General features: G+C 35.0%; 2 protein-coding genes across 5 annotated transcripts; both read left to right on the forward strand.

The window, feature by feature from the left end:
* The first annotated feature begins 212 nt into the window (after positions 1-212).
* Positions 213-8,771, forward strand: LOC141677204 (protein SCAR3-like). 3 transcript variants are annotated; one of them, XM_074483011.1, is made up of 9 exons: positions 213-570; positions 2,802-2,965; positions 3,702-3,825; positions 3,900-4,032; positions 4,242-4,339; positions 4,444-6,877; positions 6,998-7,102; positions 8,302-8,409; positions 8,492-8,771. In XM_074483011.1, the coding sequence occupies exons 1-9, from the start codon at positions 422-424 to the stop codon at positions 8,528-8,530; spliced, it is 3,354 nt and encodes a 1,117-aa protein (XP_074339112.1). In that variant the 5' UTR covers positions 213-421; the 3' UTR covers positions 8,531-8,771. The 3 variants fall into 3 exon arrangements, with proteins under 3 accessions (XP_074339112.1, XP_074339113.1, XP_074339114.1); XM_074483012.1 differs by having other exon boundaries at positions 4,242-4,327; XM_074483013.1 differs by having other exon boundaries at positions 4,242-4,327; positions 4,447-6,877.
* A 2,067-nt stretch (positions 8,772-10,838) lies between these two features.
* On the forward strand, positions 10,839-12,700 carry LOC141676906 (cyclic dof factor 4-like). Of its 2 annotated transcripts, none has more exons than XM_074482628.1 (2): positions 10,839-11,543; positions 12,233-12,700. In XM_074482628.1, exons 1-2 carry the CDS (start codon positions 11,066-11,068, stop codon positions 12,241-12,243), a joined length of 489 nt encoding a protein of 162 aa, XP_074338729.1. In that variant the 5' UTR covers positions 10,839-11,065; the 3' UTR covers positions 12,244-12,700. The 2 variants fall into 2 exon arrangements, with proteins under 2 accessions (XP_074338729.1, XP_074338728.1); XM_074482627.1 differs by having other exon boundaries at positions 10,845-11,556; positions 12,233-12,663.
* The last annotated feature ends 4,176 nt before the right edge of the window (positions 12,701-16,876 follow it).

Consider the following 16,876-nt stretch of genomic DNA (forward strand, 5'->3'; position numbering starts at 1 on the left):
AATAGTTAAAGCATTTTAAATGGTAAAAATGTATAATTAGATAATATAAAATTAATTAATTATATTGAAGGGAGATTTTTTAATTAATGTATCATTAATGTGTCATTTTTGAATTGACAGGGTGTTTAGACATTGTTTTGTTTCAGATATTGGCCTTGTCCGAAGGGTTCTTGTTTTAAATATCGACAAATAATTTGTACATCCATCACTCTCCAGAGCAGTTAAGCCACTTCATTCACCTCACCTAATCTCTCTCTCTCTCTCTCTTCATTACAAAACCTAGAGAGACAAACAGAAACACCTCAGTTTTAAAGACAGAACATCTCTCTCTCTCTCTTCATTACAAAACCTAGAGAGACAAACACAAACACCTAAATTCTATAGAGAAAAACATGCCTCTAGTAATTCTATAGAGAAAAACATGCCTCTAGTTCGAACAACAGTTCGAAATGAGTACAAATTAGCAACCCCTGAGCTGTACAATGACAATGAAGATCCAAAAGCACTGCTCGATGGTGTTGCTGTTGCTGGCCTTGTTGGCATTCTCCGTCAATTAGGCGATCTTGCTGAGTACTTACTTTTCCCCTCTATTTTTACTCTTATATTTGTTTTTTTCATTTTGTTTTATGTATTCATATTGTTTGTTTTAGTTTTTCGAAAAGCCGATATTGATATTTGATTTTTGTGATTTTATTTCTTAGTGAGTTATAGAGAGGGAATTGAGTGTTTAAGTTCTCGAGAAGTTGGAGGTAGAGTAGGAATTGAGCATGTAGTAGATTTAGAAATGTTTCGACTCGGGTTTTAAGGTGAATTGGGATGATTAAGTGGAAGATAGTACTATATCTACACTTGATGAATGTAAATCTTCTCTGATAGGTATTCGTATTGAAAACGTTAACTATTGTTGAGGTTAGATTGGGCAAGTATTGAAAGATGATTAGGTGGTTACCGTAAGCCAGATTCAAGATTTGTCTTTTTTATGCGTATATATGTGTGCCGGTGAGTATTAAGAATTTAAAGGATGGACTCTTCGAATGAGGTACTAATTTTGTTATATGATGCATAAAAGTTTCTATTTCAAAATGGATTACATAATATGGATTTTGAAAGTCAATTCGGCCTATTTTTAAATTCAACCATATGTCTCAGCTTTGGGATGAGAGTTTTTAGGACGTGGTGTACAAAAGTTTTCCTTTTAAATTGAATGATATAGGTTAAGTTTTGAAAGTCAATTCATCCCATCTATTAATTTGACCTTGTCGTCATTTCCTCATATTTTAGTTCAAGTACTAGTTATTGTCAACTCTACAGTTTTAAATTCTAAAAATGTACTTCTCCAGATCTATCAAACCGGATACAGATGTGGGAATGAGTTATAAATTTTATACTCTAAATCTGGTATCTATTCTCATTATGAAGGGAGTATACTTTCAAAATTTTGTGATTTTAGTTCTCTAAGTTTAGTTTGTAATGTTTATGTACTCAACTTGTATAAATTGGAACAAAATTATGTGTTGAATAGATGCTGCCTAAACAGATTGTAGTGTTCACCTCTTGCTTTAGTGTTTTAATCAGACTTTACATTCCAAGTTTTTCTTTTGGACGAGTTAATATCCCTTGCAAAGAGTATGTTGATTGCAAATGTTAACCTAAGTTGAAATGCTCCCCTGGTGAGTTTTAAATCTTAGCACTGACGGGAATTATGGTTTTGGATTGGTGCCTGGCACTGAGTTTGCTTATGCGGTTTCTAAGCAATGCCTCGTACATAATTATCTATTTAATATCGTGGATACTATATGGAATGTTTATTGCATAGTCATAGTTAATTATATTAAAATTCTAATTTATATAAAAAATACTGACCCTAGTAAATTTACCTTTCCTAATTATTAAAATGTTAAATTTTTTCTTTAGATGTACTTAATTTGACACTTTTATTAGTCATTTGTTTCAAGTTTATGATTTCTATCTTTGACCTTGTTTCAAATATCCTCTTCAAGGTGGATTCATTTAGCACAGAAGTTAAAGTATATATGTTAGAATAATATAATATCCTGTAAAGGGCCATTCTCTAACACCTTGAGGTTTTAGAGTAACTGGTTCCTTGACATGGAATGGTTTTAGAGTAACTGGTTCCTTGACATGGTATCAGAGCTCAGGCTGACAGAGGACTCAGGTTCGATCCCGGCCACCCCCAACATCGCCCGTGATCCACTCTTCGACCCATAAATGGGCTTTCGAGTGAGGGGGAGTGTTAGAATAATATAAGATCCTGTAAAGGGCCATTCGGTTTTAGAGTAATTGGTTCCTTGACAATATACCATTATAGAAAATTTACTTGGTCATTGGTCAAATACATAAAAACTTAAATGTTCATAGCCAATAGAAACCACCGCTTTAAAGTTGTTTAGGTTGCAAATTGAACTATTTTAGCCTTGACCATAGGGGTTTGGCATGCATCCTGATCAACTGAAGTGGGGCAGGAGTCGCAGGACAGATTCTACATGTGGTGATAAGACCAGTTCTATTTCTACTTTCTACAAAAACAGTTAAAATTACGTAAGGCTACTTATAAAGTAAGCTCTGTTCAGATTGGCACGTGGCTAGGAAAAATTAGTGATTGTCCACCAGCCTAAAGATAAACAACTATATGATAATAAAAATGTATTCATTACTAAAAATTGAAACTGTGTAATTGTATAGCGACATATTAATTATCCTCTATTGTTTCAAGTGTTTAGTTTTGCACTTGTTGACTTCTGTCAACTCCTGTACTGATATGGGATATTCTATTTCTATAGATTCGCAGCAGAGGTTTTTCATGGTCTGCAAGAACAAGTAATGAATACATCTTCTAGAAGCCATAAGTTGATGATTCGTGCACAAAAAATTGAAGCTGCAGTTTCTCCTCTTGAAAAGACTTTATTAGCCCAGAGAAGCCATTTACACTTTGCTTACACAAGTGGTACGGCTCATGTTTAAGAATAACTTTCTTTTTTTCCTTTTCGTAATTGAGCAGTGCTAGATAGGTAATAGTCTTATTTTTAGTAAGATAACTACGAATTAGCTCTATCTTAGCTGAAATATGATATTTATTTTAATTTAGATTCTGATGTAGATGTTTTCTCTTCTTAGTAGTACATTCTGCTACAAACTCTACAAATTTTTAGGATATTCACCATATAAAATCTACACAATTAACCAGATATATACTACAATAAGATAATTCCAGATCCTTGACTTCCGTAGATGATTGGCTTTGTAGATGCAATACAGTACAATAGTTGCCTATTACATAATATATTTGGATCAAGCCAAAAATAAAAGGTGTTCTGGTGCTCACTATTGTTTCTCCAAGCTTTCCAACAGTTCGGGTGTTCAAAATATAACTAATAAATTTATCACTGATCTCTAATAATCCCTTTTAAATAATAGTTACATGATGGGGAACTGCAAGTGATTCACTCTGAAGAAACTTAACCAATGGTTTGAAAAATAAGTGTGACGGAGTGGAAGGTGTAAGCTTCTTGTGGATGAGATTTCTAATATATAGACACACCTGCTTGCTATGTATAAGTGTGTCGACTTGTACTATCAGTTAAGAAATGTTTTGTGAACTTAACATTTGTAATCTGTTCTATTTGTATATTTCTATGCTAATTTCTTCTTCAAGTCCTTTACAGAAAGCAGTTAATTCGCAGGTTCCCAGTGGCATGCACATATCCAAGGTGAACGAAATCACTTCATATGTAGTGACTTGCCGCTGTTCATTGTGGACTCATACGAGGAATGCCGTGGTCCCCCACGCCTGCACTTGCTTGACAAGTATGACCCATTCTTCTTAATTTGCATAATATGTGGTGACTGAAGATTTTTAACTGTTTAACCATCTATTTAAGGTTTGACACCGGTGGCCCAGGATCTTGTCTAAAGAGATATTCAGATCCAACCTTTTTTAAGAGAGCCTCGGCTGGTTATGATGAGGCATATGCTGAAAAGTTCACAAGAGATAAGAAGGCTCGTAGGAGGAAGGTATGTCTTGAACTGCTTAAACCTTCTTCTTTTGGTTTACTCCTGAAGACATAAGACCACATTGGTTGTTCAGACAGTTCTGCTATCATCATTTTGTGTTGGCCGATCTTTTTAAATATTTATTTCTACATGAAGTTTGAAAACTATGAGCTAATTTCAATTATTGCTGTAACATTTTGTAACTAGAATTGCAATTTGTTCTTGAATAGAAAGTGAAGCAGAAAAAGAAAACATGGATTCAGAATGTAGACGGATCAACGCATTTAAATCATCCCACGTCCAGTCACAGTGGCAGGTACCATGTTATGTATGTACTATGTTACCATGTTGCACTTAATTATATGAGTTCTAGCCTCTGTTATTCATTTTAACTTCTTTAATGTTAATACAAAAATCTATTATCTGACGCAGCAGGATGCATTATGCTTCTAAAAACTTTGGTGGAGAGACTTCTCCATCCCAGACTTTCTCAACTTACGATGCTGCATCTAAATTTGAAAATGGAAACCAGTTCAACTCTTTTGATTCTAGAACAGTTTCGGGATATGGAGAATGTGTTTCCAGCCCAAGTTACACCTTAAAGTTTGATGGACGTGAACCGGAGGAAGTATTTTCTCGGTTGACAATGAATCATAGTGATACCATTGATGAATCTCTCTATGAGGAAAGCAGAGCTGTAGCTGATGGTATTCAAGAACAAACTGGCGCGAGGTCCTCTGGTGTCAGTTGGGATGAAAAGATAGAAATAGTGGAGCCTATAGGACCACATTCTAATTCTGAAGAATCCCTGGACGTGCCTAGGAATATCGATCCAGATCCTTTAGAAGGAGAAGCTACTAATTTTAAAGTTGATTATTGCAGCAATGATAGCACGCCAAAATCGGTCACTGGTGCGAATCAACTTGATGACATTGACAGTGAGACAGACAATTTCATGGATGCACTTAATACCATTGAGTCAGAATCTGAAACTGATTTAGAGTGTCAGACAAAGCGAGAACTGGAGCATCTTTCAGCTTTAAATATCGTTGCAGTGGATAAGAGTATACATGAGCTTACACAGCACATGAATAGCACTTTATCAAATCTTAATTCTAATGTTCCATCTCACTTCTCCACAAACATAGCTAGTTCAGAAGATAACCATGACTCAATTCCCCTTGAACCTGACTGCTTCTTAAGCGAAAAAACATCCATCGCTAAGCCTAGTTCTACCACCTCAGAATGTTATGTAAGGGTACCGTCTCCTTGTGACACAGGAAAATCATCAAATCTGGAGAGTTTGCCTTCCAGTGATGTAATCGAGGATGATGATATCACTGGTCCTAATGCAGAATCTATCTCCGGAAATTTATCGTCCTCCATCCCAACTGAACCTATTGTGCAGTCTCTGAAGAGCGAGACGGGATTAAGCAGCCCTTCAAAGTCACAAAAGTCTCCTTCAGGTGCTCCTGGTGTTACTGGAATAAATTTTTGGACGAATGGTGGACTACTAGGACTTCAACCATCAAAACCTCCAGATTTCAGTGCCTTGGATTGTGTTCATGATGACGCCATGGTTCCTTCAAGCCGGGGTAACATTCTTAATGGTGAGGAAAATGCATTAGGAACCAACATCTTCCAAAATTCCAAAATTTCCAAACAGGATCGTAGTGCTAAATGCACCGCATCTTTCCGTGATGATCAGGAAGATAGTATCTCTATCATGAAATCATCTTTGAGATCTTTGCAACCTCCTACAAATAGCATAAATGAACGTTCGACCAATCTTCACCATAGTTTTAGCTCTAATCAGTCCCACAATCCTTTTCTCTCTGAAAACAGTAGAATGGTACCGGGAACTAAAAAACAAAAAAATATAGAAGTTGAAGCTGCTAAATCTCTTGAATCTTCATCTCGGATTTTTGAAGTAGGCAGTAATTTATTTGCAAATGGTCAAGGTAAAGCTTCTTCTTTTAGTGATGACAATCGTCTCAGCTCTTCCACAACTGGTGTTTCTGAACGAAAGAGCGTGCATCATGCATTTCAAACCTTCTCTGGGAGGACCTTCATAGAGCAGTTCGGAAGTGAGTCTACATTTATGTCACCTGCGTCATCACCACCGCTTGAACATATGAAAATATCTTTTCAGCCTATAGACGGATTTGAGATATCCAAACTGAAATTGAAGTTTCCTAATGGAAGTGAGTCTCAGGAAAGTAGTAAAGATGTGTTTCCTACGTTTCAATTAGTCCCAGAGGAATCAATTTCATTGCAGGACGTTGTTTCAGATTCCGATGATGATACTTTCTGTGATTCTTCTCCTCATGGGTCAGATGATTGTCTTAGTCATTATTCTGAATCAGATTCTGAGGAATGGGAAACCAGAGAATCTACTAGATGCGATGATAATGCTAGATATGATGCTTTCTGTGAAAACTCAACAGAATCAGTTTCAAGCAACTTGGATACTGGTAGAATAGCTGATGGATTAAGCACTAACGCAAGCAAACATCAAAACTTGTATAATGAAACTGTTACGGAACATACTCAAACAGATCTACCGAGTTTTGATATTCTGAGTAATTCATTCAAGAAGGATTTACACGATGATAATGAAACAAAGTCTCAACTAGATTCAGAATTTTCCAATGATCCTGCTCCTCCACCTCCTCCTCTCCCTCCAGTGGAGTGGCGGGGTATGAAACCAGACCCAGATATGTCAATGGACAAACAAATTCCTTCTTTTGAAGGCTCAGCACATGAGTTCTATAAGCTTTCAACTTCAACAATCTCCCAGCAACCGAAACCAGCACCAGTTAATCACGACAATACTGAGGCAGTTGCATGTACAACAAATAGAAAGGTACTTCCACAGTTATATATTTTCCTGCAGTTAGATCGTCAAATGGGTTTGTGCATATAAACATTGAATGATGAAGAACTAACATAACTTAAACATGGTTTGCTAATATGATACATGCAGCATCCAGATGTCCAGAAAGTCAATGTACATAAGGCTGCTAATCAATCCCTAAATAGCAAGGTGGTAGAAGAAAAAGAAGATTTCCTCCAACAAATTAGGACAAAAGTGAGTATCTTTTTGAAGGTGTTACTGTAGATGAATTTACTTACTGTCAACACTAACCTGCAATTGTTTTTAAGCATCAACTGAAATTTGGAGCCAAGTAGAGCCAATCACCTAAGAAACGATATTGAGGTCCTTGTACCAATTCAGCGGGGGAATTAGTGGGGCCAAGGTGGGGGCTTTAAGGCTATGGTCTATGGATGATCTTAAGTAGAGAAATAGCAGTCCATACTTAAATATTGGATACCAGAAAAACCAAATTGTATCACATGCAAATTTTGAAGACTTAAACGTTGTTAAAGAAGAACAAACTTTAAGGAAGAGGAGTGAGATATTGTATTATAGCAAATACATGGTTTTCTAGACCCATCCTAAATTTCCTCTAGGAGTTTATGTAGGTGATTTTGCAATTAGAGAATACTAAAGATGATCACGGTCAGGATGTTGGATAACTGACAACTGATTTTGAAACTGAAGAGTATTTAAGATCACGAATTAGGAATTTGAATATTATATTGTAGTGAAGACAACTACGTAATCTTATAAATGCATTGGAAAATACAAAAAGAAATTCAGTAGTACATCAAAAAGAGGAAAATTTGTTTTAAAAGAGTAAAAGATGTATTAATATAATTTATATCACGCTATGACCTTTTTCGCATGATCTGTTCGGTGGTTATTCATAGCATATAATCCAGTTTCTTGTGGAAAATTACGCCCCAATTACTCTTGAACTCATGGTAGACTTGTATATGCAATACCTAATGAGTTTAATTGCACATTGTAGTTACAACTAAAAAGTAAACATATGTTTTATCCTTCCAATGAGGTTTTCTAATGATTATCATCTTAACCATTTTTGCATGTCCAATAATATGATAACAGTTACTTTTGTATATTTGAGATAAATTGCTCACAAAAAAGACCAAATTTTTGTATACTGGCCATGTGGAATTACTTAAGAACAACTATGATCATATTCATATATTTATTTTTCTTTCATAATGTGGTAGATAGCTATTGGTTTCAGAGGCTGTAGCTATCCCGTTTGTTATCGGGTCCATCCGCAATTGTTCAACTTATTTTAGTTTATGTGAAGTGACCCCATATTTTTAAAATGTTGCAAAGGTCAAGTTGAAGTAATTCTATGAAGATAATTTTTAGCTCCTGTTAAGTTGTGCCTTATAAATTTCCTGTTCCAGTCATTCAGTCTTAGGCCCACAGTCACTGAACGGCCTAACCTTACCCTAGGTGCGCCTGCAAATGTGTCAGTCACTGCAATTTTGGAGAAGGCAAATGCAATTCGCCAGGTTCCCTCCACCTCTGTATATGCATCAATTTTAACGTTTGCACCTCTTACATCCTTTATCTGACATCCGGCGTATTTTTCAGGCTGTTGCAAGCGATGATGATAGTTGGAGCGAGGAGTGATTCAAATGTTATCTGAAGCCAGCAGCGTGTGTTGGATCTTGAATTTTTTGGTAGTGCTATGATATATATGTGATAAATCATCGTTCAATCCATTTGTAATTGTTTTGTAGGGTATATCTTCTGTATCTGCATTAGGTGATATCATCAAGTAGTATTTTTTTATGGTAAAGTTTGGGTCAGAAAGTGAGTTTCACTGCTATGTATCCCTAATTTCACTAGTGCCTAAAAGGAATAAACAGTACTCTTCTTCCCATTAGCAATAAACAATTAAATAAAAAAATTCACTTGACAAATTCATCCGGTATAAAGTCGTTCTTTGGTTTGCAAGGCGTTACAGTCACAGATTTATCTTTTCCTTCCCCGGAAACATAGTTTAATGTGTTAGACCTCTTATGAGCATATTCCGGTTTTGGGGATCCTCTATAAATTCTTGGTTGTATATTACATGGAGTAATAAAAGAGTTGTGCAGTTGCAAGTGTTTTCAGTGTCGGAAAGAAACCAAGCGCAGGCACAGAGGTTGTAGATTTTTTGAGGAAAGTAGCAGAAAAGTATGCTGATGCTGTTGCTTATAAGTTTTAAGCATGAACAAAGGGTGGATCAATGCCTAGATGTTGGAGCCTTTCTGTTTGAAGCTTGATTGTTTTGTATTAATCCAGTCCTCACTCTTTACAAGCCCGCATTCTTCTCAACAGGAATGCATAAAACGTTGAACATGGTGATGTGCATGAAATGTAAAAAAATCACAGCAATTCATATACCGGGTTAAAATCATTAGACGACTGTTTATACTGCAAACAATTCAAAAACAGTGTGCTAATCATGTAAATCCAAGATCTGATGTATAAAGTTAGCAATTCTTAACCAATGTCTTATAATCCACATTTGTGTAGAAATTAGTGAGGATTCAACTCGAAATCTCTGACATGAGAATTCCACAATACAGTAGATCAAACGTGTATGTTGTTAATTAGGTTTTATGGAATAAGTTTTTAGCATAAAGCTTCTTTCACTTTATGCATAAAGCAATAGATGTGTTTGCTCACAAGTTTTTATTAGTGCTGATCAAATCAATCTAAACAAATGGCTGCATGAGAAAAGCATATAATTAAAGGAGAAAAAGAAAGGCCATTATGTACTTGATCAATTTAAAGCAATTTTTTGTAAAATATGTTCCACAACCCTGTTTTCAGATCACTAATCCCAGTTTTTCTTTCTTACTTTAGCTAGACGTTTGTTCTACAAAATTGATATATAGAACCATAGACTAACATAATAACGAAATTAAAATAATAATTTCGTTTACTCATATCACTAATGAATTTTTCCATCTCAGAATAATAGTCTCTTTCTGAAAAATAATCAAACATTAATTAAAAATATGAACCAGTTATTTGAGATTAGTGGTGATTTCCCCATTAAAAATGACTCAGAAAGCTATTAAGAAAACCTTTAGATTTAAAGCACACACCATTATGAAGAGCCAAAAACATTTATCTTTCACTAATCCACACACAAAATACCGAAAAAGTGGTTGTTTTTTTCTAGAGAATTTCTCAACTGAGAATTGCTTCTTCACCTTTATACTTTAACATATTATGCCTCTAATATATATGTTTTATGCTCCCACTTTCACACAACTTTGTACGCAACTTAAGTACTGGTTTCACTTTAAACCACGACTCTTTCTTTAAAACTAACATCGAATGAAGCTAATTATGATGTGGATAAAAAGCTCAGCATCAACTTTTAGAATCACATACATACATTTTATGCGTCTTTACTCCTTGTCACAAACACATTGTATCTATTACCATATTCGCATATTTTTACGATTTCTTTTTGGTAAAGTTGAGATTTATTTGCAAATCGTTGCAGTTTCACTTCTCATTTGTTAATGTTTGTGCATGCCAGTGGAGACCTAGGAGCTAGGTATAATGGACAAAATATTGTTGCAGTTGTTGAGATGTTGGTTTGTTCAAGGGAGAGAGTTCGATTCCCGTGTCTAGATATTTAGCTTCCTCTACTAAGGGAAAGTATATAAAATACAAAAATATGGGGAAAATTTAATATATTTCCTTGCAGAAGATTGTTACAACTAAATTTCTGTGAATAATAAATGCCAAGGTGAAAATACTAAAATACTGTATAGTGAGCCATTGGATTATGAATAACCTTTTATTCTAAAGTTTGAGTCTCCTAAAACTATGGGCAAGTTTGTGAAACATATGTAATTTTGTGTTTGTATAAGACACATTTAAAGGGATAACAGAAAAGAGTAATAAGTGCATCATTGTGAGGGGCATATGATTCTTCTCCTAGTCAGATCATGAACTTTTTCCTTCCTTTTAGCTACTCTAGCTTTGACACCTCTCCTCCATGAACTTTATCCTTTAATTGTTAATATCAACATATCTGTTTCATGCGTGTATATATTAAGCTGATCCACATCTCACTTATATCCATCCAACATGAACATGTTGTCACTCATTTAGAAATTATATCATCTCCCCTCTCATTCCTCTATTTGTTCCACAATGGCCAAAGTTGACAACAACAAAGATTTACCAAAACTCAAGCTCTTTGGCAAGACAATATTGCAAGAGGCACAAGTAGTGAAGAATGAAGAGGTTGTAAACAAAGATAAAGATCAGCTTATCGACAAAAAGCCCGATAAGATCATACCATGCCCTAGATGCAAAAGCATGGAAACTAAGTTTTGTTACTTCAACAACTATAATGTTAACCAACCACGTCACTTTTGTAAGGGGTGCCAAAGGTATTGGACAGCTGGTGGTGCTCTTAGGAACGTTCCTGTTGGAGCTGGTCGTCGAAAAAATAAGCCTCCTTGCGGGGTACTTGAAGGGTTTTCTGAGTGCAGTTTGTTTGATGCCACTGCGGGGATGCAGTTTGATTTTAATTGGACTGTGGAGGAGTGGAATGTGGCTGCAGTAGCGGGTGCAGCTGCAGATTACCGGAATGTTTTTCCTGCGAAAAGGCGGAAAAGTATCTCAGGTGCCGAAAGTTGGTAAATGTTGATGCCCTCTCCGGATCAAATCAATTATTTCCCGACTAAGTATTGTAAAATGTTTAGTGATCTTGCTAGTTTGTGTCGGTGCACGTACATATATTGAACTATCGAGACTCAGAAATTAATCAAATAACGATAACACTTATAAATATAAAAATTATTGCCCATCCATTTTGAGGAGTAGAATAAGCGCAATTTTAGTTTATTGCAGTTGCAGGTTGTAATTCTTTTTTCTTGTCCATTTGAAATGAACATATAGATCATGCAATAGGTACCAAATTATGATACCACAAACTGTTACAAAAATGATGTGATGTGACGTTGATGCTATATATGGCCGTGTAATTTTTTTTTATTGAGTGATATGGGTGTGTTAACACATGTGAGTACATTACAGTACTTAATTGAGTTACAGGCCATCAAGATATAAAACATGTCATTTGCTAAAATGTTTCTGTACCCAATTTGGTATCTACACATTTTTCTTTCATTATATATAAGAACAAGGCAAACGAAAACTAGCTATCGTGCTTATTCTCATTTATAAAATATAAATTTTAGTTCTATTTCTCGTAAGCATACAAACACCCAAAAAAAAATTGCGGTGAAAATGTCCATTGACATTTTATTATAAAGTAGTAATAATAAGATCTTTATCTCTGATAATGTTTAGGGAGCTCATAAAGTTTAGCGAGCGGGAACAACACCAAGTTCGTCAAGTAGCCTTTTGCATTCTTGGGGTGGATTCTTTTTCAGAAAGCCTATTGGATTAGCCATACGAACGTCTGAAGACATGCCACTGTTTTTCGTAAGAGAAACTCTTGCGATATCTTTTGCAAACTTTTCTGGAGGGATCTCGGAACATTCAGGATCGGGGCTTTTTATCAGTTTAATCGCACAAATGTCGTCCTCGTGATCTCCTGTCACAGCAATGTGGTATGTTCCGCTAGCATCAGTGGTGGCTTCGCCAGTGAATGACAATTTGGTATCTTGCTCTCGATCTCTGCATTCCATACGTACGGTTGCACCTGTCATGTGCACAAACCATGCAATCATAATGTTAACATTTCAACAACATATAGTGCTACAAGCCTAAAAATGTATCAATTGTTTGATAGACAACAAGGTTTCAAAAGTATCGTAAATTATGGAAATGATTATGTACCTTTCATAAATGTGCTAAGTTTGGTAATGAACTTGGCACGGCATACATCGCAGTATACCTGCCCTTGAACTCTAAAATCTTTGGAGGATCCTTTCGGGGCTTGGGCTCGAACAATGTGAATGACGGATAACAAGTAGAGAGTGGCAAGAAAGAGGATTATAGAATGGTAAGGCTTTGTCGTCATTGTGTATCTCTGTACATACGTAGCTAGAGAGACACGTACAGAACAGATAAATTGAGATGGGTAGTTTTGAGTAACAATAGCTTAAGTGAAATGAAAAATGCTACTAAATTCAAATGAAGAGGATGAAGTAGTGTTTGTATATATTGTAGTAGGACAGTTATGTTCGTGAGGTTGTGATAATTTAGCTACAAAATGTGCATGTACTTGTGGCTTAAAACAAAGATTTGACCGGTTCCTTCCGTTTACATTTGTCCCTTAAGCTTAGACGGGAGAATCTCTCTAGAAGTTGTGTTAGTGTTGTGTGTACCAATCCACCAGCTCCCTGAAATAAGGCAAAACTAATACTAACCTCTTATTATACAAGCCATTCCGACAGTCTACTACTATTTTTCTGCCCGCCGGAATCTATATTTTTTAGCATGTTAATTCCCCCAAATTATTTATATATTTAAATAGGTTGAGTAGCATATTACTTATTTTTTTTTTGTTTTGTAATGGAATCTCATATGTATAAATTATTTATAAATTATATCTTCTTTAACTTGAAATTTTTGCTAATATAAAAAGTATTTGTTACAGATATAAAGGAAGAATGTTCAAGTTCAGGCTCACCTAACAGTGAGCCATTATCAAACTGTATGATAAAAAAACAGCAAGCTGAAAGCTGAGACTTGGCGCCAAATTCTGTTAGACAAACTGAGCAACAAAAGTTTGTTACATTTAGATCTTCTAAAAGAGTCCTTTTACAGTATTTAGTGTGTAGATTTGATATGTAATTAGTTATCAAGTAAAGTTTGCATACAATTTTCTACAATCATCTTCAATAATAGAGTTCTCTTCGGTCTTCTTCTTCATGCATTCTTCAACTTCATTTATGGAGTTTCATGTCTACAACTTTCATGGTATTAGAGCCAGGTTGTTCTTAATACGCAAACTTACACACAATTCCAAAAATCAAGCTCAGAATCAGCCATCAATGATATCTACAGTTGTAATAGATATATAATCATCCATGCTACTTAGGTGCAGCTGATCATCCTGATCTTGCACTAGTTTCAGAAGTGTTACACAATCAAAATTATAATCATTTGAATAGATCAATTAGAATTCCCCTATCTGCAAAACTGAAATTAGGCTTTACATATGGAACTCAAGCGAGACATGCAGATACATCTCCTCAACTTGCTTTGTGGATGAGAATTAATGGCCTTATCATTTCATGGCTGCTAATTTTCGTTTCATCACAGATGTGTATCTTATTAGTGCCAAGTAGATCTGGAATGATCTCACTGTTAGAATATATATATATATATATATATATATTTATTATTATATCATATATATATATTAGGATATTTTCGGTATTTAACTTAAATTGATTTTCTATATAAGTTCGGACATGTATTATAAATTTTGCGTTGATTGTAATAAAGTTTTACGTTCGTATTATATCTCTAAAGTTAACATGGTATCAAGAGCTAGGTTTCGAGTGATCGTGGAAGTTTAGTTGAATCATTAAATAGATAGAGTTGCGTTACAACAACAAAAGTTTCTTGAAAATTAACAGAAAATTTTCTACCCAGATCAGCCAACTTGTTTTTACGATTCCCCCGAAGTTACAACCGTTGAATCATCCTGAAATTTTAACCACGCCTTCTTTGCATCAGTATCTAAATTTTGGACGGTGGAGATCGTATTTGGAGTTCCAGAAATCGATTTTTTGATGGTTCCAACAAGTTACTGTTTACTTTTAGGTCATTCTTTTCATCGTTGTTGATCTTGTAATTTTGGTTATTTGATTGATTGAATTTTGTAGTACTCGATTATTGGGATGTTACAATTGTAGTAATAATTGATTTATCTGCTTGAGATTTGATATTAGTTTTGGTTTTGCAATCGGAATTGAAATTGGTTTTCGATCTACTTTCAGATTTATTTTGGATAGAAATTGGTTATTTGAGTTTGGATTTGATTTCGGTTTTGGTTTCTTGATTGAATTTGAATACAGTATAGATTTGGTGTTGAATTTGGATTCGACTTTATTTCTGATTTGGTTTGAGTTTAGTTTCAGCAATATTTTGACATGAATGTCTCATCATCATCAACAATTGTTTTGTCAACTGGTACTTCAAGTTTATTTTTTTCTCTATGGATTATGGATTCAGGTGCATCTCATCACATGTCTCCTCATTGGTCGTCTTTCATTTTCTGATGATTCATCTTTATCCATCATGACTGTTGATAGCACTCCTATGTCATTACGAGGTGTTGGTTCTGTAGTTACCCCAACATTATCTCTCTTTGATGTTTATTATATTCCGGATCTGAAGTTAAATCTTGTTTCAGTTAGTCAATTATGTGAATCTGGTTACTTGGTTTTTTTTTTCTACTACTTGTTGTGTTATGGATCCGAGATCTCAAAAAGTAATTGGGAAAGGTCGTTAGCAGGGAGGACTTTATGTTTTGGATGAACTCAATGTATTTGTTGTGGAAACTCCTAGTGTTGATTTATCATCTTTTCATTTAAGTGATTTTTCTTCTGACTTCTACATATGACATGCTCGTTTAGGTCATGTTTCTAAATCTCGTTTACAATTTTTAGTTTCAAATGGAGCCTTGGTACAACTAAAAGCTCATGATATTTATGACAGTAGCGGTTATAAATTAGCGAACTTTGCTACTTTATTTTTTCATAAGAGTGTTACGTATTCTCTTGCTCTGTTTGATATTGTGCATTCTGATGTGTGAGGACCTGCTCTTATGCCCACAAAAGGAGGATCTAGATATTATGTTTCGTTTATTGATGATTTTACTGGTTATACATGGATTTATCTTATGAAGCGTATGTCTGATTTTTTGGATATTTTTAAAGATTTTAGAGCTCATATAAAAACTCAACATAAAGCTATCATTAAATGTTTTCATTGTGATTTGGGAGGTGAGTACAGCTCTAACGCTTTTTGTCGTTTGCTTGCTTCTGATGAAACTATACGTCAAACCTCATATACTAACACTCCTGTGACGCCCTCCAAACCCGGGTCAGAAGTTTGGGGTTCACAATGCACATACAATATATAAATCTGTATATAAAATATTATAAACAATGATCCTTCTTTACACAACCACGGAGCGCAACAGGTTAAAGTATGAAAACAAGTCACAACATTAACTTTTATTACATTGTACCAAATCCCAACTAGTTTAACTTACAACTGATAATGGAATTATTCTTACTATCTTGCATATCTCAACTACAATATAAAGCTCCTGCTAGCTCGATCCAACTCAACCTGGAATCCTAGCTCGCACGCTGGACTGGGAAACCCCGCTATCAACCATTTCCTTTTTAACTGTAGAATACATAAACAGATTCGCAAGAGTGAGCTAACTAGCTCAACAAGTCATAATTACAATAACTGAGGTTAAACAATAATCAATTGAGATGATTTATAGGAATCAAGTTTCTCGTTAAATAGTCATTAGACTTTGATATTCATTTTAAATTTTAAAACCAAGGTTAGGCTGCTGATCAGTCACACACTAACTCCGAGCAAGGCACATGGCTCTGCTCTATAAACTGGATTCAAGACACACATTGGCCTAATACGATCACGAATCTGATCTGACCACGAATCTGGTCCACATAAAGAAAACTATCCAATTCTAAAATAATTCAATATGATAAGCATTGTAATCTAATAAAACAGAATCATGATTAACATTGATAAAACATTTATCTCAAAGTATAAAGCAATTTATGAGTATCACCAGGGTAAATCAAGGTATATATATGAAGAACGACTTCAAACCTGTAGAAGTATCATGTATCAGATGAACAATATTTCAAAGATTATATAAGGTGTGGATCTTTGATGTCACAAGGTATTATAAGGTATATAAGTTTCTGTATGTTCAAGTAATTTTGTCTCAGTGTTTGGTATATGGTGTATATGTACTTGTGAGGTGGT

The sequence above is a fragment of the Apium graveolens genome, chromosome 8, assembly GCF_009905375.1.
Source record: "Apium graveolens cultivar Ventura chromosome 8, ASM990537v1, whole genome shotgun sequence".
Taxonomy (NCBI): Eukaryota; Viridiplantae; Streptophyta; class Magnoliopsida; order Apiales; family Apiaceae; genus Apium; species Apium graveolens.